Raw genomic sequence first — 26771 nt, forward strand, 5'->3', positions numbered from 1 at the left:
AAACCATCTTTAGAGTGGATACTTTCAGTAGAGATACTGTCTGTAAGTAGGGCTTAGAGTCACTCCAGCTCCTCAGGTACCTAGAGGTTTCCTCTGAGAGGAAACCTGGGTGTGTGAGTAGTAAAGAATTGTAACTAGAAATGAAAGCTTAAGCAGTAACTATTAGGTGAAGAGCAATTCTCACAAGACAGATCCAAGCCATCTTTGCCCAAACTGATTATACACAGATCAGGTCTTCATATTTTATAAAGTTATACAGAGAAACAAAGACAGTTCCAAGGAATATGACTGGGAGAATCCAGAGCTTAAGTGATAGAGGAAAATTACTACTACATTAGTGGAGTCTCCAATAATAATTTTTCCAGTTTAAAGTAGTAGAAGATCTGGATATATGTAAACTAGAGATTAACTAAGTTTGATATTTCTTAGTGAAATTTAATCTTGTTCCCTATATATTATGGAATCACTACAGATTTTGCTAGAAGACAGACTTTCTGTACCAATATCACATGTGCACATGTAGCTCAGAAACCTAGATGATTCACATGATGTATCCTAGTGTCATAGTGAAATAGTCTTGCTCATTCTGCACATCAAATTTTTGATTAGCAAAAAACAAGTTTTACAAAAGAAACTTTGCATAAATACTGAACACTTGCTTTTATATACCAACATAGTACCAAATAAAGCAAGAGATCAATAAGTTAAGAGTATGGACTCAGCAACAAGATGGTTTCATTTTAAAAAGCTCTGACACTAATAAAATAACTATATTATGCTCAGCAATAAAATACAACCTGTACATTTTACATACTCTGCCATACTCTGACAATAGTAGGAAGCCCATAGCGTTAATGGAACAGTTTGATAGACACAAATGTAGAAATAGGTCTTAAGAACTAGTAAGAAAGCAAGCTTTCTTAGAAGTAAGTAAGAAAGGAAGGATAAATCTGAGAAATGAATACTCTTTTCTTGAAAAAGAATCTCAAGAGGAAGGGAACGCAACAACCTGTTACTGTTGAAACAGTATTAATGCTTAAGAACATACAGAGATCTGATAAATTGAGCACAAAGGAGAAAGATGACTGTTACCACAGTTTCTGCAAGGATCATGGAGGGATGGAAAAAAAAATCACTGAAAGAGAATAGTGAGCCTTTTGGTTTATGGTTTTTTATTGTCTAGTTTTATAGAACCTCTTGTTATATTTAGTAATGCAGCTAAATATTGTTTAAACTGTAACAAAAATATGTTGTTTACGTTTATAAAATAATCCAACAATTCTATGGGCTGGGTATGATAAAGTTTTGTACAGAGCACTATCCTTTGCTATCACACAATTCACAAATTCTTATAAGCCTGAAAAATAAAACCAAACCTGTAAGTAGTTGCAGCATTATCTCCAGGTACAACAGGCTGGTATATCTACAGTGACAAGTCAGCTATAATGAAAAAAGTACATTATAGTACCTTATAGTACTACTTAGGTAGTACTAGGTAGTTGACAGCAATAGTCTCAATCACCAAAAGAAACCTCATAGATGAAAAATCATCTCAATACTTAGGAGTAAAAAAGTGGTGGCATTTTTTCCCATGCTTAATATTAGTGTTGCAATTTGAAGTCCCTACAAGTAATACATTTTTTCCAATATTTTATAAAAATTTACAGATCCAGAATAAAACTCAAAGTTTTAATCATAATTCTCATCATGATTTAAACTTCACCTGTTACCATAATGCAGTAGTATGCTTTCATCAGCTGGTAAAGATTCAACTGTCTCTCTCTCTCTAATATCTTCTTGGAATATATCACTTGTTAAAGGATCCCGAACAGAAAGTAATACCTTATAACAAGATCATATACAAGTACCACAGAGGACTGTTACTATATTTAAGGCACAAGGCATTTGTATCAAGTAGAATTGTCTGCACAGGTAAACCAAGTCCTGACCTCAACTAACATTCTGAATCCTTCCATTTATGAACATGAACCAAATACAGTGAAAGTTTACAAGAACTTACACAGGGAACACTCTATTGAAAGAGCAATGAAGTTTATCTAAACAAATCTTCAAGTTTACCTAGTTACAACTAAAGGTTTCATATTAAAAGTATTCCTACTATCCCCTTTCATTTAATTCAAATTTAAGGTAGCTGTTCTGGACCCTAAGGAAGTTTGTTTGAAAACTTCTGAGACAGTTACATGTTTTCTGGAGAGGGAAGGAAATAAAATATTATTTTTTGAATAACAAACACAGCCCAATTGACCACATTGTCTTATGTATGCCAAAACTTTACCAGAAATTGTAGAAACTAACTATCCCTGAGTATTATGTGGAGACAGGCTGTACTTAAAGGTAGCCTCATTTTCACCATCTGTTCCAGAAGGATTATCCCATATGGAAAAATGACTGCCATACTGCCTGCAAAGAAGGTACACATATTTGATTTTAAGAAGGAAACATTCTTGCAGCAACCAGTTTTTCGAGAGACTAATAAATGTTTAAAAACACTTCATGTCTATATCCCTAGAAATCACAGAATCATAGAATCTTAGAATCAGATGTGTTGGAAAGGACCTGTGAGATCATCAAGTCCAACCCTTGATCCACTACCACCACAGTTTCTGGACCATGACACTAACTGCCACATCCCGCAGTATTATTTTTGGTTCTTTAAGAGGTACAAAAACTAATAATTTAAATGCAACCTTACAATGTAAGAGACAAGTTCATCAATAAAGACTCAAGTTTTGATGGTATTTTTCCACTAGACAAATTTAGCTTTTTCAATTCATCAAACACTTCTACAAATAATTCCATTCTTTTCAATTCCTATAGGTTTATTTTAACCCTACAGCTTATTACATGCATATGAATTCAGAACAGCTTGATATTACTCTTCTCACCTGTCATGGTTTAACCCCAGCCAGTAACCAAGCACCACTGAGCTGCTCACTCACATGGGGTGTGGAGGATGGGGAGTGTAGGATGGGGAAGAGAATCAGAAAAACAGAAAACTCATGGGTTGAGGTAAGAGCAGTTTAATAATTGAGATAAAGTAAAATATAACTAAAACAACAACAGAAACAAGGAGAGTGTGGCACAGGAGTAAAACCCAAGAGAAACAAGTGATGTGCAATATAATTGCGCACCACCAGCAGACCAATGCCCAGCCCATCCAGTAGGCAGCAATCAGCCCCCTTCCAGAAACCTGTCCCAGTTTATATACTGAGCATAAGGCTCTGTGGTATGGAATATCCCTTCAGCCAGTTCCAAAGTCAGGTTTTAGGCTGTGCTCCTTCCTGGCTTCTTGTGTACCTGCTCACTGGCAGAGCATGAGAAACTGAAAATTCCTCAGAGTAAGAGCTATTCAGCACAACTAAAACATCAGTGTGTTATCACTTTCACAGTGAATCCAAACACACAGCACTGTGCCAGCTATTAGTATGAACATTAAACCTATCCCAGCCAAAATCAGTACGTGAAGGTATTCAACGATGTAAATACAAAAGCTACTAATTTAAGCAGTCTACCCTGTTTTCAAAAGAATTTTTATATCCATTTTTCCAAACCCAAGTTTAGACTACTGCAAATACAGTTGTTACAACTCAGGGGAAATAAAAAAAAACTAAGTAAACTGTCCTTTTCTTTTAAATAAGATGCATCTTATTTCTTACTTTTCAAGTATAACACAATCTGTGGGAAAATATTTCTGAATACTTTTCCGGAGGAACGCACCTGAGACACTGATAATTCCTTTCATAATTCTTTGGACTTTGCCACGATCCTTTACTTTCTTCTGACATTCACTGAGCTTGAAATATACTGTGCATGACATAGGCGAAGTCTATGGTTAGTTATTCTGCAAGCCACACTGATTATTTACCATAGCCTATCCAGATTTCACTCTCTTATGACAGCCATTTAATTTCCTTGGACACTCTCAGTATTTTCTGTTAGTGAATGGATGATCATACTGACTCCTTTTCTACAGGTTTACAAAAATATTTAAAAAAAGGATAGTAAAACTTGGGAGTACCTATGCTAACTCCATTGTCAATAACCTAAGAAAGGAAGGGGGAAAAAGCTGCAAAGGAAAGAAAAAAACCCCCAATATTGCAGCTATTGAGATTTAAATGACAATACATCATGAAGATTGTTTTGATGAAATTAAATACACTGAAATACTTCATTTTCTGGCAAGTCACATACCAGGGTTGTTTCTCTTTCCCCTGTCCTCCTAATTCCACAGGCTACTTTGACATTTTTTAATGCTGGAAAATAATCTCTTACACTCAGCCATGTGCCAGAACACTGAGTCTAAAAATAGTAATCTATAATACATTGCAGTTAATGCTATCAAAGCTTACTTTACATCAGAACAAACAAAATATTACTTAAAGAAAGGACTTTATTATACAACCAGTTTTAGTTTTCAGATGTTACATTTGAGGGCTATTTTTTGGAAACAAAACTTATAGTTGAGAAATTTGTTTTCTTTCATGGATCAAAATTCAAGTTGGGAAATAACTGCAATATAAAGTGTATTCCACATAAGGAATGTAGAGCTTACTTTAGGGCCCCAATCTCTGAACATAAATGGCTTAAGAAACATGGAAAAAAAAATTTAGTCCTATTTTTTCCATAGAGTCTGTCCAGGAAAAAAAGGATGCTTTGAGTAAAGGGTTTCAAAGACACTTTCTAAAGAAAGGTTCCTTCACAACTTCAGTTCCACTATGTAGAGATAATTTCTTTCAAATTATCTGAAAAAGAATATGACATTTGTGCATTATTCAAACTCATTCTAAATATGCAAAATATTACTGTTATAATAAAAAATATACGCTACTTTAAGTCAGGATCTCATTTGCAATACAGAAAAATCAAGACCAAACTCCAATTAAGTTCCCTAAATTTTCCATGAACTCGAATGTTGTGGAAGGAAGAATATGCCAGCAATCAACACTGACACTAATCATGACCTAGAGCTGCCTTCCCCAGCTACGGTTAAGCAGAAATACAATTACAAAGGCTTTAGGGGTGGTCATGTTGCCCTTGGGATGAGTGTTCTAGTGTTCTTGTGCTCCAACTATTAGAGCAGGGTGCTGGAAAGGCACACATGTGAAGAAAATGTGGACAGTGTTCAGTCGACCTAAACTTCAGCAATAAAAGAGACTGCCCCACTACAACATGGGAATTTGCTTCAGGAAAGCCTCTTAAAGGTCAAGCCATTTGAAATGAAACCAAGCAGTAAGCTACAAAAACATAATTGGATTCAGCTTCTTCCCTCAGGAAATAACACAGATATCTTTCCACAAACCTCTGATCACGCAGGGAGCTTGACCCTCATGATCTTCCTCTGCTAAGGAACAAAAGGATGACATTTGGATCCTTTCACACATCCAAAGTTTTGAGTCAAAAAAGCTCCACCAAATGATTGTGATAGACTGCACAAACATTCAAGTTACATGCTCTAAGACTAAAGTAATGAGAGAGGAGGAAACTAATCTAATGGCAAAGTTTCTAGCAAGCACTCTTTATGGTATCAATGTGCCTGGCCACCCCCCTCATGGTGCCTGAGAAAGCCTAACCAGCCATTAAGATAGCAAGTGTCACAAGATTGGACTAAGTAGCTCTCTTCTTACTGGTTGTCAACTCCACACGCTGAAGAGCTCTCATCAAGAACAAGTGGGGAGCCAAGGACATAAATCCTGATGTTTAAAATCCTGCTCCTGCTGCAGGGCAGAATGTCATGTGCCTTTACCAATGTAAAAAGAGGTGAAACATGTTGTGACATTAGGTGCTTCCTTTTCCTTATGAGTGGGTCATCACACATCCATGGATGGAATACAGACCTTATGGTCAGCATATGAAAGAAACTCCCTCGTAAAACAACCAAACTAGAGTCAACAAGAAACAATCTAGAGAGGTTCTGTGTACAGACATAAGATAAAAGAGAATGGTTAAAAAGAGTTAGGTAGAGAAGAGCATGAAGAATAAGAGGTATAGGAAAAGCTTCAGACTAGAAGAAGATGGAGACATGAGTAAGTTTCTGAAACAAATGACAACAGAAATTAAATAGGTGCATGCAATGAAAATGGAAAAAGAAAATTATTCTTCACATAACATACTTTAAGGCTTATACGGACATTTCTGAATACAAAGAAACCTCATTCAGCTCTGATGATCTAAGGCTTAGACTACTTCAGAGACTTCCCTCTTCAGAGAAACTCTTAATTGGTAGAACACACAAGTATTAAACCAGAAGTACCACCATGAAAAACCCCAAAAAACTCCTCTAGATCATGTCTTGTGAAAAGTTCAGCACAGGGCTATGGAAAACACATCTGCTGTGAATCAAGTAACAGGCCTAGCTGGTACTGAACAATGACACAGCCATTTTATAATCAATAAAATGTAACTGAAACAAATTTTTTGGGTTATTTTTAAATCAAAATCGACTTGCATATTATGCTGAATGATTTTTCTTAGTCTCACTCTTTCAAAAAGTTTATTCTCAAGAAAAAAGGTTTAAAGAAATGAATGCCATTTAATGCCATTGGGTTTTTTTAAACCTCCCCCAGTCTTATTTCAAACTCTGATCTTACCCTACAAAGGTGTGTTTATAGAAACGTAGCAATGAGATTCTTCAGTAGTTTCTTCTCCCCCCTCATTTTCAGAATATGCAAGATTTCAAATTACAGAAATTGCTAAACCATCTAGTTTCAACTTAAGCTGTTAATACAGGTGAAAGTCACATGACTAACAGAAAAAAGATCTGAAAGTTTCACTCGCAAAAAAATTACTGCAGAAATCCACACCACCATTCCCTACTTCACAAACTTAAACTCAGTAAACATATTTGAAGTTCATTATCAACTATACTGCTCTGTTAGAGAAAACTTCAAGTGCTTTTAATTTCAAAGAAACCTATTTATTGTTACCTTCTGGTGACAGAAGCAGGAGAAGAAATGGAAAAAAAGAATCACTATTAGAGTAGTGAATGATATCCTCAGATTAAGTAATGCAGATGAAAAATGTTACCTCATCATGTGTGTATCTGTAATCTGCCTTCTTTGACTTCAGGTCCCATAATACCACCGTTCCAGATTCAAAGCCAATTAGAAGCTGCATTAACAAGCAGAATCGTTAAGTCATTATAAGAAAAAGCAAAATTATACCATTTGCAATGCCTACAGATCTTTTCCCAAAGATATGCATCATAATACTACATGTAGTAACTCAGTTACAAAAACAAGAATTAAAGAGGTGAAGATCTAAACGTTAGAAAGGTTTACTTTGTACTTGTCATTGTCCTGAAGTTCCAGCAAATACAATGGACATTCATGCCAAACTAGAAAAAAATGAAAGCATCCCTCTGAAGAATCCTTGGAAATCGCTTTGAGTTCCAGAAAGATCAACCCTAAACCTTGCTAAGTGTATGCCTTCCTGAGTGAAAGTTGGGGAGTGGGTGGTGGTGTTGAAAAATAAAACTTCATTGTGTGTTTTCCTCACTGGAATTCATTCTGCTTAGATTTCCCTCCCCAAGAGTTCATTGTCTAAAAATAAAGTACTATAAGCTTTCTCCAGATGTTAATTACAATTGAGATAACTGGTTAAAGGAAGACCCAAACCATTATTTATTCATAAGAGGAAAATTAGAAAAATTCAGTAAGATAATTTCCCAAATATTATTTTCACTAGAAGCAAGATTAAAGCTTTTCTGCAGGGAGTGAAGACTCCAATTGCTCCTTATAATTGGTGTGACACATTGCTGAGTACTTACATGTTTTGCTCTCCTATCTCAAGTGACACTTCTCTTAACAGAAAAAAAAAATCTGCAAACAAGGCCAACATAAGGCAGGAGTAACAGTCTTGCCACTTGTTACACGGAAGAATGCAGTGCAGCTTCATCTTTCATAGAGGTGGATCTACTGTGAGATCTTTCCTTTTAGCATTGTTGCTACAGCAGAAGCTGCCCCTAGGATTACGTAGCATGCCTTCACTTCTACTTTTTGCCCCACACGGACATACCAAAAAAGGAGAAGTTGGCTGCTACAATTTGATCACTTGAAAACAGCAAAGTGCCCTGAGGAGTGTCCTTCAGATTGTAAATCAGAAACTATTGCCTTCACACTACCTTAGAGATCTAAATCAATATGACTTATTGCCCCACCTACATGTTTTGCCAGGACAGTCTTTTCCACATATTAAGATTTTCAGCATGTACAGTTTACCAATGTGAAAAATAACAGAGAATCTCCTACCAGGTTACAAAATATTGTATCTCTTTCAGTGCTATATAGCACTAAAACACCATAAAAATTAGACATGTTTGATCTAGTAAAAGTGAATGTTCGATTTTTCCCATTAGTGATAAGTACACTATCAGTTTAAATCAACCTGCCAATTATAAGCCATATTTTATAACTTTTCTACTTTAACTTAAACATTAGAAAACCCCCTTCTTAGAGGGCTAATAGAGTGAACAAAATTTAAAAGTACATAGGGAGTTCTTGCAACAGCATGGAATTTTTTTTAGCAATATTTTTCTTATGCGAAATAAGAGAAGTGTAAGGTCAGAATCTAAACCACTTATTGATAGTTTGACCAATAAACTGAGTAATTTTAAAACTTCAATTGACAAAAGTTAGGTGTGGGGTGGAATACACCAAAATAAATAGATAATTTGTATTCTCTGAAACTCCCATAGTTTAATTGTGTTCATATTCTAGAGTCTATAAGCCTGGAACGTGACTCAAATGTAATTCTACGAAGAAAACCATTAGTTACGGGCTCAATGCACTGAGCCTCCTCCAAATGAAAAAATTCCACTCATTCAATTCTCTTTGTTGGATTGAAATTTCAAGTGTCTAGAATACAAACTAAGACAATAGTACCTCTTTGATTCTCTCCAATTTAATCTACCACTGACCTGTCAAACAAAAAGTAAACAAAAAAAAAACATGTCTCCTACATATGTAGAACACAAGTAAGCAAAACTATTTTCCCTCTCTTTGAAGACTCTTCACACATGGGAGTTCAAAAGTATAGTACGTTTGCAACATTTCACTGACTAAAATAATAATTCAGTATTTAATTCATCACGCATTCAATCCCTTATGCCTCATTAATTTAGAGTGGTGTCATTAATGAAGATGTGTTTAAAGCAGCATCAGGGGCTCTCTGGCTACCTACATAGTTCTGGAAAAGGTTTATATAACACTGCTGTTTTCAAATAATTCTTTAAAATTTTGCTTTATTCCTATTGTTAAAATAGGAACACTGTCTACTCATCAGTGTGGACCGAGGTATCTGAACAAAATCAGCAGTAGACCACTAAGATGTGCTAAATAACTACACTGGGCACACAAGCTAAAGCATCTAAAAACCCTTCATAGTGTGTTAGCCCTGTGATACTAACCCAAATCTTGCAAAGAGGTCCACTTACTTAGCCTTATACCCATGACTTCGGTGGGGAACGGAAGATTTAGTACTACAGCAATTGCTGTCACCTAGAGAAGGCATACTAACATTTTAACTCCTTGCTTTCCCTTTTTAGCTCACAGTAAAGACTTAATTCATTGAGTTAGGCATTCTGCATTGTTTTCGTATGGGCCTCATAACAGATGTCCCACAGCAATGGGCAGTACCTGTAGATTTACTTGAATACAGAAGGAACTCATGACCATTGAGCTCATAGATCAACTTCTTTGTGGTTGCTATGTTGCAGGACAAAAATTCCTGCCTTCTGAGGCCTTCAAGAACATGTACTGTAAAGCTTCTTGTCAGAGGAACATATGATTATGTTAATACTATCTCATAAGAAGGAAATGACAAGTCTAATATATAGCTCTCTCTCACACATTTTAGTTGAGTTTACTTTTCTGAAGTATTTAGTTGGACTACAGGTCAGTTTCAATAGCAGACAGTAGCTAGTGATTATATTAAATTGCTCAAAATGTGATTTTGTGAGTTAGACCTCAAATAAAAACACTGTCTCAGATTAGTTAATCTAAAGACAAAGTATATGGTATTCCACATAAATATGCTATATAAATAAGCATTTTACAGTTGTGAAATTACAACACGCAAGAGCATGGTAAACTTTAATTATTTTCCATCACACTTTTAGCACTCAGGTTATGATTCAGGTTTTTTTGGTGACACCTTACCTTTCATCGCTGTAAGTAAAATTCTTTGCTTTCATTTCCCAGAACTTCTGCAGCTGAGCATTTTCATCTGTGTTTTCAAATGCTTCTGATTACAAGATGAATTATTGCAGTAAAGTGACCTACAGACATGTCTACACCTTGTTTCATATTACTTTCAGAGCCTAAAACCTTGATTTAGCCTTCCTTTACATTTTAAACATTGTCCTTATATACTTAATCCTTCCTTAAGTAGCAGTGGTATCTATACTTCAAAAATAAGTCTTGCTTGAAAAATAAGGTATTGAAGAGTCTTTAAACACATCCTACCTTTCCTTCATCCATTGGATTGTCACTAATGTGGACAACAGGTCCTGGGTGAGATTTAGATGAACTAAAAAAAAAAAAAAAATATTTCTGTTTAAAAGAATTTCCTCTGTTCTAAACTGAATCTCAAAATTATTGTAAGCAATACAGATTCTGCAGATATAGGCTCCATGCAAGCAAGTTGTTAACAAATCAGCGTGGAGTTCCTTTCACCTTTTATCTTCAAGCCCATAAATAATGTGTCTATTGTAGATACTTTCTGTCTTAAGGAAAGACTTATTTACAGCCTATCCACAAAAGAAAATTTCCATTAGCTTTACAAAATTTATCTTAACTTCTGTTGTTACAGAACTGACACAGTGGGCATGAAATGCCCAAGGTGGCCATTGTTACAATAACACAGAAGTAACACTTTATGTTAACTTCTTCCTAAGACAAGGGACTAGTGAAGAGCTGTGTTTGTTTCAGCAGGCTTTAGAAAGTGGCGGACTTCATGTGTCTTTGAAAATAGACATACTAAGAACAAATTAACTGCACAGGAATAGCAGCACACAACTCTATCTTTTCACCCAAAACCCACTGTATTTGTACACACAAATTTGTCACTGAAAAAGGAAGAACAATGACAATAGCTATAAAACGTATTTTGCTCTTGGAACAGGGTTATTTAAATTTACGTTTTTAGGCAGTCATTTTAAACTCTGAATGTATCAGCCCTCTTAAAAAATGCATATCTTTACAGTTTGGTCTTTAACTCCAAAGCTATAGAAGTGACATGTCTGTCCCAGTACCAGCCACATGATAGTTTAATATATATTATTTTTTTTCTATTTTAGCACTACATGTAATGATTTTTAATTCTATTTCTATATTGTCTCTTTTGTGTATTTCTATGTGCATTCCAGGCACGACGATAAAATATTGTTATAGGCAGAAACATATATACTAATGTTAACACTTCACATTCATGAAAACAAAAACTATTTACGTGACTACATACTTTGATTGTATATTTACTGTAGTGAGACTAATATGGAGGCTCATATTAGCCTCTAGATAATATGAGCCTCTAGATAATGACATTTCTACAACTGATGTTTGACGATGACTGGGACACTGATGTTCCCTTCCCTCAAAAGACAATACTTGATCAAACTCACAGTTCAATGGCTTTATTCCACATGATGACATAGCCTGAGAGAGTAAAAGATTCCACATTGACAATGTGAATGTTTCCTCTTTCGGTCCCCACATACAGCCACTTGCTTTGGAAAGGCAGATGACAGAATGTTATCCTGAAAGAGAAAGTCACCAAAAAGAAATTAAAGAAATGTCTTTTGGATATCCTACACTTCAAGGTCTACATTACCAAAAGGTAGGAAAAATGCAATAGGCAAACAGGAAGATAAAAGACAAGTTCAAGTAGAAAAGCCAGTACATGACAAAAGTACTAGATGGACAGACAGTGGCCAAATTTAGGCTAAACAAAAAAATAGAAAGCAAGGTATACCAAAACTATTAAGTCATTCAGATAAGAAAAAAAAATTACAGTTTCCCTTGAAAATTATCATATTGAATGTATCTGATCAGGATTTCTGTAATTTTAGACTTAAAACACAATACTCCTATATTCTACAAATCTCCCTTTGAAATCTATCTAGTTTCAAATTTTATGGAACTAAGGATTTTAGACATAGTCTTATGCAGATTAAGCTACTTTCAAGTAAGGATTCAAAGGCAAAAGACAAAACACAGGAAAAATAAGTTCACATGTAATCCAAATTGACCTCTAAAAAGTAACCCTTAGAAGAATCATAAACAATTATAAGAGTAATTTTAAAAGTAGTTCAAATTCTGGGCTTTTACTTTAATTAATCTGTGTTTTAATTTTCTGCCTTACAGTTTTCTTCTCTGCTAGAATGAAGTACCTGAACAAAACTCAAGAGCTAACAACAGTATGTAGCAGCAGAGAACTCTTTTTTGACCATAGTTCCAGCATAACTACCAATACTTGAAAACTCAATTATTTCTGTGCTATTGAGTCCTGATTATTGTTGACTATTTCTTCAAGATAAGGAAATAATGTCTGTAGAAACTGACAGAAAGCTAACTTGAAATTGGAGTCTAGAAACTTTCTGGAAACTCTAAACCACTTTAATCTGACAAGGTCCTGTATGAAAGAAACTACCAAACTACTTAACTATCAAACTTGGGCTTTCAGAAATGTTTCAGTGATAAGGTAAAACAATTATTAAACAGAAATTCATTCTGTTAGCTCTAATCTTTAGCTTTATAATTTTTTTTTGTTCTTGTTTCCTCCCAGCTGGGTTGCCTTATTGCCAACTCCATGCATCACTTCACAAGCCTGTTAATAAGTCTTTATGCAAAGAACAGCTTTAGATCCTCTGCATTAGATGCTGTATATGCACACCAACTTGAGCAGAAAGGAAAGGCTAATGGCAGCAATGACAAATTGCTATGACTGAAGAGATGTTAATTTGCACTGCAGATTTCAAAAGTTAAGCTTTCTGTAGCAATACTACCTGGATTCAAAAGTGTACCACTTTGGTTTTACATCACTAATTCCCTCCTAATTATGAAATACAGTTATCTCAAGAAAAACATTAATTTATTTGGGTTTTAACTTGATTTCTTTTCCTTGAATATTTATGCCAAAGACACACTTTTTTCACTGATGCCTGATAATAAAAAAAAAGATTACATACATGACCTAAAATTCTTTTCCAATTCATTGAAGGTATAGACATTGTAATATATTTAACTAAGCCCACTAATCTGCAAAAAACACCGGTTATAAAGCCCAATCTATTTCACAACATGTAAAGTGGGCAAAATAAAAGTTGGGGCTTCAGCTTCGACTGCAATAGCACAAGGGTAACATTTAAAGAAGTGCCCAGTTCTGCAGTACTTTTGGTACTCTTCTTGAATATGCAGGTATTTTGAATTTACTGTCTCCTCTGTGCAACTGAGATTAATTTTGTCAAGAGTTAGCAAACAAAAAAGTGATTCCATACCAATAGTACATCAGAACAGGTAACTTCACAAAATATTTACAAACTCTCAATGGCAGGAGGTTGAAGAGACTCCAAAATTGTGAAGTATAGGCACATAACTGGGTTCTTAACCTTATCTTTTAAAGTGTGCTTTTACCAGTCTTCTACAATCGGAACAAATCTTGTATGATTTTTCTATAAACAAAAAAATATTCTTAGAGCTTTTGTTTCACAGAACAACTAGTTAAATCCAAAAGGAATTTGCCATGCTGATCTTGCTAGAAAAATCAACATTTCTCCTTGAATGTATTAAATGATACTCCATTTGCAAATAAAAATATTTACTGTTTCTTAATTTTCTTAATAGAAAAACTCGGCCTTTCAACTTTCAAGAATCAAACTATATTTTGACCAAAGTGACTTACTTCAGGTAACTCCATTTATTTTAGCAATTTACAGAATAACATTTCCAACATTAAAGTTCTGAGCTTCTCCCTTCACTGAGTAAGGCTTCACTTTAGACTGCACAGATTTTAAACAACCTTGGAAGTTTTACAGTCCTCTTAAAAACTAAAACCCACTATCTGAATGGCCAGTGATGACATATTAGCATTGGTCATAAAGGGTGCATTCAATGGCCTATTTTGCTCTGCTGAGAATTGGACTGAGAATTAAAGGGATTCAAACTCATTTTGGAGGATGGAAACAAAAGGTTAGAGTCTTCTTGTTAGTGATGCAATACTTGCTTATTTGACACTTGGCCAAGAACAGCATATATTTTTTTCTGAAAAAATGAAAATTTTTCTTTCAGAAACCTATCTTTCTGCCACAAGATTAGAATAATATACTTCATCCATAACATATTTTAAGACCAAGAGAAGTGGAAGTGGTCATTCACAAAAATCTTAATTGTTGTTTCACAACATGTATCAAAAGAATTATTACAGCAAGTGATAACAGAATTTCACTTTAGAGGAATTTAATTATAGAAATATCAAAGAACACAACATTAAATTAATATGTAAGTCAAAGAATTAGATTTTTAAGAGAAATATTACAGAAAAATGACAGGCTGTAATCTTGACTGTATTATTAGGACAACAGAAATCCTTCTAAATTCATCTTTACCTTTCCTTAGTCTACTGCATTATGAAGCATTATATATTCTTTAGAATTTTCTACTACTTTAACAGAGCATAGTGACAAATACTTTGAAGTATGACAAATGCTGATAACAGGTTTCATTGTCAAGTCACTAAAACTATTTCTAGTGCCTCAGGCTATCATTATAGGTCTGCAGTTACTGTAACTATACTAGCTGCTTTGATCATTATTGTATACGCAAAATAAAAAATTTTCTAAGAAGCAAAGCATTTAGCTACTAGAGTTGTATTCTGCACTCCTTTATCTTCAACTTCTTATGTATGAGAGAGGACAATGTAAAGCTAAGAAGTTCAATTCTTATGCTAGCATAAGAATCCATGGTTTCTTGTCAAAGCCTTCAAGAGCTTAAAAAAAATCAAGAGCCGATGTCAGAATAAGGTACTGACGGAAGCAAGCAGTTGCTTTGATTCTGCCAGACTGCTGCAAAGGGTCTCTTTTCACATCTGGTAAGTGCAATTAGCTTAAAGCATCTACCTGTACAAAAAAAGGCCTCAAAGACCAGAAGGCACATGCAGAGGAAGAAATCCTCTTCAATGCATCTCAAAATTGTTCCATTAAAAGGCCATGTGGGTAAATGCAATGCATCATAGGAACTGAAAGAGGTACTTCAATTTCATTTATATCCTTAACATCACTCCAAATGGTGCTTCTCCAAATATATTGGCTTAAGGCAGCTGAGAAAAACCTTAGTTCAGTATCTGAGTTGTGGTTGACACTAGTAGTACCAAGATGGAGTAATGGGTAAACGTGTAAAGCAAGCTACTCAAGAGTCTTGTGATGCCAATGGTCTGGTTACTTCTTGTGTCATGTCATGACATACCAAGAGGAGTTCACAAATATGTAGTGCAGGGTATTTCATCAATGGTAAGGAATCATAAGATCTTTAGGATGTTTGTTTTTGTATCAGTTGCCTCAAAAAGCATGTAGGAAGTCACAAACTCTGATTTGCAAAAAAAAAAAAAAAAAAAAAAGGGCTATGTCAGAGATGTAGCTTTCCCCCAGGAGACAGAAAAATTATACCCATTATGAATGGGCAAGTCAGTCAGATAGGCAGGGCTTAAAGATTAGAGGTCAAATTCTGCCTCATGCCAGCGTGAAAGTCGGTGTGAAAGGAAAACAGCTAACAGGGCAACAGAGGTAATCTAAAAGCTGACTCTCTGAAATCTGAAATTTCTGAGTAACAGGATTCAGCATATTGGTTTGTCTTAGGGCCAAAAGGCAGCAGAAGGCAACTGATGCAACTACAGTTCCATTGACCACATTTGCATGTGGAACTCTGCACAAATGCATGGCCTCAAGACAACATTTCTCAAAGGAATCTGATCTTCATGAAACAAACTTTCACATCTACAACAAATCCAGAGTCAATAAGTTCATCTTCTTCTGCTAATTTCTTGAAAGAAAATCAAACTCTTTCTAATTACATTATTTAGTAGTTCACCTAAATTTTTAACCTCAGCAGGTAAAAGGCTTTATATGACACTATCAAGGCAAACAGACTCAGTGATCACTTCCTTTCACTCTAAAAGACGTCATTTTAAAAAGGGTTAAAAAAAAAACCAAACAAACCTTAGTTATGTGTGAGAAACTCTGTTGTGTTGTATATTAAACTTGTAGTCAGTATATCAACGACTTCAAAGACTCCAAATATTTAACTTCTCAGATCTATTGTTTGGGCATGTATTTATAATCAAGGGCAAAACGGAAAAAGCCAGACCTTAAAGGCTGGAAATGAAACAGTGATATTGATACAGAGAAAGGGCAAGAAAAAATACACACCAGAAACACATAAACAATGTCTATCATCACCTGCTTTCACAGGCAAGAAAACCTGTATGTCCTTCTGCTATCCACAAAGTGGCAGGATTGGTCAGTTTATAAATTCAGTGAAGTGGAAGAAAACTCTCGCAACTAACCTCTGCTAATGCACAGGCTGGGTACAAAATTACTGTATCTAACCAGGTAATAGGTGTGACAACAGTAGCTTAAAGTCTTATTATTAATGAGAAGTAAACACAAGTGGGATTTTTCACTCTCTGTAGTCAGTTTGTGTTTCAAACGCAATGTTAAGGTAGCTGTTTACAGCAAGATACAATGCCAGGGATATTTTAAGCATCATTCTGTAATTCTGAATTATGCAGTTTCATGTTGAGGAAAACTATTTAAATCTCACAGCACAGAAGCTGACATATTAAAAATTAAACTGCTATCAATGCATTCAGGGATCAATATGCAGAGCACTCACGCTAAACGCTCAGTTCTATTTTTATGCCATGATTTTGATTCTTGCTTTGTGACTTAGCATAAAGATGTTAACTATTTCTTTTGGCTTTACAATAGGGAACATCAGCTCAGGAAGAATGTTAAGTCTTGGATAGCAAAACAAAGTTTTCATACTTGTATATAAAGCTGATTTGCAGCAAAGAAGTCTCAAATTTGTCATCCCATGCTACTTTTACCTTTTTTTTTTTTTTTTTTTTTTTTTTTTTTTTTTTTTTTTTTTTTTTTTTTTTTTTTTTAAATCAAGTTAGTCTGTTACACCCTCTCAAACTTGGGGCTGATCTATGGTGTGAAACATGCATGACTAACTAGCCAGGGACTTTCACAGATCCTGTTTAACAGTTCCTGCATTGTAGGCAACTTAAGCTGGATTAGGTACCTATCTCAACATCTTTCAATATTTACTCTGATAAGAGGTGTTAACTGCACTTATTTCAGAGCTAACCTAGCCTAACATTAATATTTACTACTAAGCAAATTTAAACAAATTTGACATGAAGTTTTCATTACATGTCAACACACAACAATTTCACTATGCTTAGGATATTTATACGTAGATTTATAGATGACAAAGAAACTTGTTGGTGATTCACTGAAGACATCTTAGAGAAATACAAAATGTAGGCTACTACGTAAGTTCACACACTGAATTATGCATTCTGAAAAGAGGTACTACTTAAGACACTTCTAACTCGCATGACAAGTCACACAGGCAACTATCCCCCATATGCATTTTTCTCCTGGCCCCTACACACTGATTCCCCCACTCAAGGAACAGCAGCCAAATATGACATTGGTTTACTATCTCCTAACTGTTGTTTGGTAACTAGAACATGAAGCAGCTGGAAACCCCCACAAATGCAACAAACAAAAGGCTAGAAAGCTTGCAGAACTAGCTTGTTCTGCACTGTGCTTTTGCCACCTGTCAGTAATTTCAGCTAACTGATTTGTTATACATCTAAAACTTCACCAATCCCTGCTTCAGAAGACTTGCTTTGAATTACTAACCATCATTTTCATAAAACGCAGTCACGAGTTTATGAATCTATTAACGGTCAGTTATCTACAGATTCTCAACTAATTTAATGATTCAACAGAAAGCAGCATCTTTCAAGACTTTTGGCCACTGCTTTTAAAGAAATGTTTTGCTCAGATCTAAGAAGATATAAGTTACCTAATGAAGACATTTTCCATAGATCAGAACAAAGCCTGTAATGGCACAGAATTATATTAAAAAGAAACTCTTTCTCTACTCCCTGTTCTTAAAATTCGTGAGTAGAAACACAAGAATTCACATTACTTTCCTATCATGTACTAAAAAGTCCATTCTGAAATAATTTACAGGTGATTTAATACTCCAATTTTCAGGTAAGTACACAAAAACACTTAAATACATGACACAAGCATTTATAAAAAAGTTACGCCTGGATTTTTTTTCTTAATTGAAAGATGCTCAAAGTACTTGAAAGCAAGGTAACCAAACTCAATTACCAACAGGATAAGTAAATATCTAAAAAATCTAAAGAAATCTAAAAGTTGTGTTGTTAGATATTAGGCAGTAATTCTTCTACATGGTTAAAGCAGGGAATTAGCCAGAGCTAGTAAAAGGCTGTGCCAAAATACAGCATTCACTAAGAAGTCACAGCTTTATCATTTGGTTTTTTACTTAATTTCTTTAAACACAGTTCAAGAATAGTTTTCAAGACTAAGAAAATCATTTCACCTGGGTAGCTAACTGCTACAGTTAGCTTTCTATGCTACAACCTTTTAGTTCACATCTAAACCTTACACAAATCCTGATTTAGAAATAAAATCTGAATAAAAATTCACCAGACATGTTGAAATTCAACTCCTGTTAAACAGGACACAAATACTGCTTTTCTGCAATGTCAACACACTTCCAGGTAATCCCAATTAGGCATATAATTTTTAAACCTTAGCATCTACAGAATCCTAGAGTAAATACTGATGGAACTAGATTAACTTCTTCAGTCATATAGTAAGAGTTCCAAGACATTTAATCTCCCTTCACAAGCTGATGAAGTATCGTTAGTGAAGATAGTTACAAGCCTGCGTTGTAGTATTTAATACTTTAAATAACTCCTGTTTGAGAAGTTAGTTATCCTTATGAGCAGATCTTATTCCCACAACATAAAAAACATTAAAAATTTTATTAATTAGGTTTCTAACAAATTTTATTCTCATGAATTGAGAATGTAGAGGCCCAAAGAAGCTGACTGTAGTCACAGGATGGATTGTGATGCTGCATTCTCCACTTCCTCCCCCCCCAGGCCACACTGTGATCTGAGAAATGCTCATTAGGCCTCGGCCTTGATGAACTGCACTTGGACTAAGCCCCTTTCAAGCTTATCAGAAACTCTGTCTGTTCCCAGGAACTAATATGTATGTTATGAGCACCTGTTTTTAACAAATAGCCTTGGAAATTTGTTTTCCTTGTGTGAATATCAACTCAAGTAGAATAATATTTTGTTGTTGAATCTTCAAAGAAAGTTACTGACTCAATTAACAGCCAGGATGGAAAATTACTATGATGAAAGCCCCACTCTCTCACAACCCTCTAAGGAATGATCCAAAATGAGATCTTTTTGAGCTCTTGATTTTAAGGGGTTAATGCATATTAAAGCCCACTCTCTAATGACCCCATGAACAGCAGTCCAAAGTGAGATCCCTTAGAGCTCTCAGTTCCCAGAAGACAAGGGGCTAATGCGTATGTCTCAAACACTGATAACAGATGGCTGTGGAGCCAGCCAAGGACTGTTAGAAGGTAACAAACAAGAACTGTTGGTAATAATCAAGGACTATTGGTATTAACACACCATGAGAAAGAATAAGATCTGGCTGGAGAAGAGGGGTCAGGTGGAGGTACGGAAGCACTTTTCCTTTAGGAAGAACCACAACACAGTACAGTGCAAGTACAGGAATGAGTAGCAGGCAGTGAACATGGGCTATAGGGTGACTACCAAAGACCCTTGAAGCCCTCTAACCCATTTCCAGAAAGGCCCGCAAGAACAGACTATGCATGATAACTAATTCACATAGAAAGCAGGAAACCTATCTTTGGGGTAGACAAACCTGTCCATAAAAAGGTACTCCCCCAAACCTGGGCAGTGCCCCCAGGATCCTGAACATCTCATCAGGCAGACTGAAGCAGCTGGATCAACTTTAATTCCTCTCTTCCTTCTCACCCTACCCCTATATCCAAAACTGACAGCCATGTGCTTATATAGTAGGTCAGGGACTAATATACCCATTTCCATGCTAAGTGTAATTTACTAATAATACAGATTCTTTGCAGACCCTCTGACTTTTGTCACTACTTTCAACCAACAAGCATTTACGAATCTGAGGTGCTTGCTTCCTCTTAAACTGGGTCTTCTCTGTGAGAACCCATCCTTTATTCATGAACACTCTTCTCAATAAAATTAGCAGTTAATAGACACCATATAACTGACCTAAGCAGAGCCCATTTACTTCAATTTCACAGAACATACTAAAGCTATTAGGTATAATTGATCACGAAGAACTCCTAGCACTTTAAAGGCATCCCTTTAGAATTATTCAGGAGTGAATTTTTTTCAGTTCTCTCAAGTTCTAATCACAATTCATCTGGTAAAGAGATTACATATTATTGTATAACACTTTATTCTATAAACTAGTCAAAAGAAAACAGAATACTTGAAAACAGCTAACAGTCATCCAGCATGATCTAAGTGGCTATGACAATTTACAGATCTGGGATTTTAAGTGTTCTGGAAACTTTTATATGTTATTGTAATGGATATGTTAAAATTAAAATTACTAGAAGAATAAGCCCTTGTCTTAAACTATACGGACACCACTCATAGTAACTACGGTGCTCTCATTATCTATCTTAGCAAGGCACAGGTTTTCCCAGAAAAAAACAGTACTCTGACCAAAATTAATAACTAATACAGCCACTAAAGTGACATTAGTGACCTAGAATCCTTTCTACCCCTACTTCTCTTTCTGATAAGAGAACACACAGTTCAAGTCCTGTGATAGGTTTTGCTATTGACATCATCACATTTACAGAAAAAGTACAGTTTAAAACTTTCACTCTGCTTAACCAAAGATACCCATATATCTAAAACTCTAAGCCAGCTTACAACAGATTTGCACACAATCACCTCCTCAGATAACTGTTTCAAAGCATTAGTTAAAAGCCAGTATTTCAGGCTGCAAATCATAATTTTATACTGACACTTAAGTGCTACAAGGGAAAAGTCCTTTAAAAAAAAAAAAAAGGAAGGGAGAAGGAGAAAATTCAGTTTGGATACACTATCTCCCACACTTGAACACTCCTCATTAAACTAGTGGTTGTAAATTGCATTTCTCTCCATTTGACTTTTTTGCTGCATAAAGGAACACTATCACTCCCTTGGGCAGAGAATTTTGCTCTGTCAACAAAGCTTTCTGTTTTCTGTATAACAGTTCAGAACCACAGAATGCTTTGGGTCTGAAGGGGCTTTTAAATACTAGCTAGTCCAATCCACTTGCTCTGGGCAGGTTCATCTTTCAGAATATCAAAGCCTATCCAACCTGTTCTTGAATGCTTCAAGGGATAGGACATCCACCACTTTTCTGAGCAACCTGTTATAGCATCTCACCATCCTCACAGTGAAGAATTTCTTTCTAATATCTAATCTAAACCTTGCAGTTCAAAGCTATTATTCCTTGTTCTATGCCTAAAGACCCCATTTAAAAGTTTATGAACCATTATCTTAGAAATAACTTCAAAAGTACTTAGAATCACTTAGTGATCACTTACTGAACCCCAGTAATCTGCATTTATGTTATTTCTGACAAACTTGTTTATAACCTGCTCTTTAAAACTACAAGGTTACTACATAACCCACCCAACAGTTTGATACATTAGAAGGTATTACATAAGCATTTAATTTACCTCTTCCTATTGCTACCCTTTGCTTAAAGCTTATTACTTCCTGATCTATTGAACAGAGACAAGAAGTCACAGATTATTCTTTTCTTGCAAGCATCCTTTGAGCTCCCCAAGCAGTCCATCTCTAATGCATGCTCCTCAAAAGCAAACACAGCATTCCAGTTGAGACTTTACATACACTGGAAAAAAAGGGCTACTTCCCAAGAAGGAAGTACTACTTGCTACCAAAAAAAGGACTTTTTTTGCCCCAGAAATTTAATCAGCAGAATTTTAGAAGTTTAATCTGAAATGTCTTGATAGTGTGATTATAATGCTGTTACTTGAGTCTCAAAGGTTAGTCGAAACGCAAGTTGTTTTCAGCTTCTCTGACACACGCAGGAGCTCTAACACTTCAGAACTCCGATTTGTCACCAAGAGAGAAAACTTCCAGGTAAAAAATTGAACTAGTGTTCCTGCTGTCTTGTTGGTACACACACTGCCTCTTGTTCCAAAATTCCTTTGAAGACATACATTCAAAGTATTCTAACCCTCCACATATTAAAGATGTGAAAACTGATGTTCAACAGCGTAAAGTAACAGAAAAATCATCTCAGTTTAGGTGACTAGTGTGTCTACTCACAAGTACTATTGGCCCTAACAGACTGAAATTCAAGCCCAGTGAAAATCCAGTTTCAATTATTTAGAAAGTTATGAATTGGACTGCATTAATAAATCTGATCTTACAATGGCACATAGTGTGATGCTAAGGGGCAAGGCAATAATAAACCAATCCCTACCGTTCTCGGTTGAATTTGAGCGAATGAAGTATAGCAGGTCTCTTCTGACGCAAATTCCACAAGTGTAAGGTATCGTCAGCCAAGGCACTCACAAGAGCTCCCTATGAGAAAGAATAAGTTTTAGTCAACTTGTTTTAATAACCCTAGTAACAACACATCATCACAGGGGAAATATATTACATATTTATCACCAAGATGAAAAAAATTCATAAGTGTTCACATCAACACCATAGAGCAGATAATTCCTAAGTAGCAGGAATGAGGTAGCTGATGTGATCACATGCTCAGCTTGCTCACATTTGGTTCAGTGCTATACTAAGAGGTGATGGGGAAAGAGCTTTTTCCAGTGTGTGCACATCAATTCTCTCATGCCCATCTCTGTAAAGAAATCAAGCAATGAACTCAACAGCTAATATCTATGTGCTGACAAAGCTAGTGATGTCCCTCTACAAATCTAGCTAGCTCAAGTACAGCTGCTACACCCCTATAAACACACACTTGAACTTGAGGGAACATTATTCAGCTCCTGTCTAAAACAGTAACTCTATCAAAATAAAATGAACTACCTAGTGAAACTGGTAGAACTACTGAAAAAGTACTTTACCAGTTCTACAAATAAGTGGCAATGTTCAACAACACGAAAAGATATTCTTATGAAGTTCTTGCTTATTACAAAAAAGAGCACTCTAGAGACAAAGACATTTTCAGCAGTTAGTCAAGCATTTTCTAAAACTAAAAAATTTATTTATAATTGTTTTTACTGTTTGTCATTCATGCTAAGTCATTTGTGTTAGCTAACTTTTACATTTGGTTAATGAGAAATTAAAGAAAATACATTCTGTATCTTCTTTAAATTACATATACATCATTTTACTAACCTCATTAATCAGGAACTGAAGCTGGATTACTGCAGCTCCACTATCATGTTGGCAGTAGCATTCAACTCCCGGCCGACCAAAGCTGGAATTGGTACCATTAAGGAATAACTGTTGCATGTAACAGAAACAAACACACACCACAACCAAAATTTTCCCTTTCATTAATATCACATTCACAAAGGCTGACGTCCTGCTTCTAGCTAGTGCACTCAACGTATTTAACCACACAGAGCAGAGTGGTCACAAAAACAGTAATTCATAAAAGTCACAGAGTAACACAGAAATTAAAAGGCACACCTTGAAATACAAAAAGTATGCTTAACTTATAATTATTTAAGGGATTCTTCATCATGGAGAACATAACATTAACTTATTTTAACAGTGTTAAATATCAGAACTAGAATAAAATGAAATTAATCCAAATAAGCATCATAAACCAAATGATTACATTTTTCAAGTGCTTTTCAAGATCCTTCTCTCCTTTTTTTAAACATTACCTTCAGAAAGAAGAGCTCAATAATACAAGGCATGTTAAAAAATAAATCTGCTGGTCAGAGATGAAAAGATCAGTAGTAAAATACAGAAGAGTCAATGGAAAATTATGTATAAATTAAGTTTCCAGGATCTCTGTATCAAGACTTCTGAATTCACTCCAGCTATGAGATAACAAAAGCTTGCTCATTTTCTCTCTCACACTTAGATCAGTTCTATACTTCCATAATGAATACCGGTAGAAGTAGCAGCAACACAGGCTCTTTCAGTTCTCCATAGCTGATTCATTTATTAGTTGCGAAGATTATATATTTCAAATGTGGTTATACACTTCCTTCTGATACATAATTAAGTTCTCTAACCTCTAGGAGACAGAGCAGAAATAACGCAAGGCCAGATGAATTATGCAAAGTGGTCAGTATTTCATCATCATAGTTTGCCCATGGTTTCTGGATTATAATTTGTCAGGGCTGAACACCTTTTAAACAGGCACCTTAGCTTTTGGAAGAAAGGAAATCGTCCCAAAGCTGTATTCAAAACAGGGAATATTATGTACATTTTTTTTCTCTCAGTATATATGATAGAAATTAATAAAACAGTACAATTCGCACCCATTCTGCAAGTTTTCCATTTTCTGAGAAATTGCTGATCAAAACCAAAGCGTATACAAATACTCTGAAAAGATATGTGCATTCATGCTAGAGACAGTTGAAAGGCTGAAAAGACTATTAGGTTGCATGCAAATCGAAACTCAAACACAGCTCCTGCTCAGCCTCTAAGCTGGTGAAATAAAATGTAAGTAGAACAACAGTGAGGAAAAGTCTGCTTCAGTGTACTGTGATATTTTAACTTCTAAACTTAAATCATTCTTCTAGAATTCTAATGAATCTGCATAACATCCAGCTAAGTGAGAGATACACACTAAACAGATGTTGAATAATCCAGCAAACTTAATACCAGCTTTCTTCCCACAACAGAATTAGTAACTTAATTTTGTTCTGGCATGGAAGGACTTAAGAGTCAGCTTGCCTCACCTGGTTTTTTTGTTTGGTGTTTTTTTTTTTTTTTTTGCTTTTATTTTACATTCTTAGCAATATGGTTATTTACAAAGCAGTCATCTGTATTCCAGTCTCAGTTTATAGCTTTAAAAAAAAAGAGCGGAGGGGGTGTTGTCCCCATAAATGATACCTTCCTACACAAACTCAGAATACTTGTAATGTGAACTAGTTGCTTTTACATTAACTATGGATTGACTACGCAAATTGCCAGACTGGAAAAAACGCACAAGGAATACCATAAGTTTCAGAGCTGATTGGCTTCAGCCTTGTTTATGCATCTGTATTCACTTGAATTAATAACTATTTGCAGAAATAGATGAAAAGCAATTTCTGAATGTGAAATTCTGATGGTTACAGAAATTTAATTTTAAAACTTATTTATCTGCACTGACACAAGTAGTTTTCTAATAAAAGATTTTCCCAGCCCCTCCCCTGAACATCAGCTTTCAGCATAATTAAATGTAAACTTTGTTTGTTCATCCACCCAGAGTTAATTTGGAACAGAGGCTCTACAGCTACCTTGCCTCAAAACCAGAGGAGTACAACCCAGAAAAAAAAAACAGAAAGCCCACAGATTACTCAAGTTTCTTCCCTCTTCAAATTCTGTAACTCAAATGTTTTCTGTAAGCACTTCTGATGCAAATATTTCTGGAAGCAGTGTTACAGCTGGTCAGTAAAAACTTCAAGATTAAGAATGTTTCGATTTTTCCTTAAAAAAAAATTCTTTTATATTTTCCAGGATACCTAAACCTTTTTTCCAGAAATCAGTAAATATGCAGCACTGGGAATAAGACTACACAAGCTTTAAATATTCAGAGCAAATTTCTCTGACAAATTAGTGAAGATCTGAAAATAGAGTTTGGCCTCTTCTATAGTGCTTACTGTTATAAATAATAATAAAAAAAAAGTCCTTGCAGCTAGTCTTACTTAGTTCCTTTGCTGAAGGATTATGTCATCTTCACTTTTTCACCTAGTAGCTAAAATTATTCTTCTCATCTCAAATTTATATCATCCTCCTAACCAGCACTAATCTTCTTTTCTAAAGCAATGCAAAGCCTCTCAGTTTTGCGGGGTATGCTGAGTTGAAAAAGCATGTCACTTAAATACTGACTGTAGAAGGATAATACACGCCTGTTTCAGTACATGTGAAGCACTTCTCAAACACACAAAACAGGCAGCAAGCCAGGGAATGCAGTTTGCCCAAATCCTCTATACTTGTGTATGTGTCCTGAAGGCAAGAGAGCTCTGTGCTAAGAAGTGATGGTCTACTGTATAGTGGTTCCCCAAACTGGCAAAAAATATAATGAATAATGACAAGATGGGCAAATCACTTTAATTTTGCAGACAGGAAAAACTCTCTGCCGAAGACCTAGGATAGCTCTGGAGGAAATACTCAGCTCTGAGCAGTTTTCTAATCAAAGACCCATTCCTTCTTATTTCACTTCCAAGCAGTTCATTCTACTATTTCTGATTCACTCTCTGCTCCCAATATTAAGAAATTGGATAAATTAATAGCAAGGTGTACTTTTCAATATTGCTTCTGTGGTCCCCACTGCCACTTGGAAATTAAACCTGAAAACCACTAGTATTTCACTGTCTTCACATTTTTTGAAAAAAGAGACAACAGCTGCGCCTGAGAAAAGGAAGAGATAACATACTCATGTGCTAACATCAGTGTTCATTTTCATA

At 35.4% G+C, this 26771-nt stretch overlaps 1 protein-coding gene across 6 annotated transcripts in view; it reads right to left on the minus strand.

The window, feature by feature from the left end:
- Nucleotides 1-26771, minus strand: part of STXBP5 (syntaxin binding protein 5) — a 103790-nt gene that overhangs the window by 52834 nt on the left and 24185 nt on the right. For all 6 annotated transcript variants that reach the window (XM_027887336.1, XM_027887335.1, XM_027887340.1 and 3 more), the window contains exons 3-7: nucleotides 23533-23614; nucleotides 22655-22755; nucleotides 11639-11773; nucleotides 10482-10545; nucleotides 7045-7128 (exon numbers count right to left, since the gene is read on the minus strand). In XM_027887336.1, the coding sequence (XP_027743137.1) occupies nucleotides 7045-7128; nucleotides 10482-10545; nucleotides 11639-11773; nucleotides 22655-22755; nucleotides 23533-23614 (466 nt within the window). The remainder of the gene's footprint in view (nucleotides 1-7044; nucleotides 7129-10481; nucleotides 10546-11638; nucleotides 11774-22654; nucleotides 22756-23532; nucleotides 23615-26771) is intronic.

Source organism: Empidonax traillii, unplaced genomic scaffold (assembly GCF_003031625.1).
Source record: "Empidonax traillii isolate 1590-97213 ecotype Southwest subspecies unplaced genomic scaffold, ASM303162v1 scaffold207:size1520225, whole genome shotgun sequence".
Taxonomy (NCBI): domain Eukaryota; kingdom Metazoa; phylum Chordata; class Aves; order Passeriformes; family Tyrannidae; genus Empidonax; species Empidonax traillii.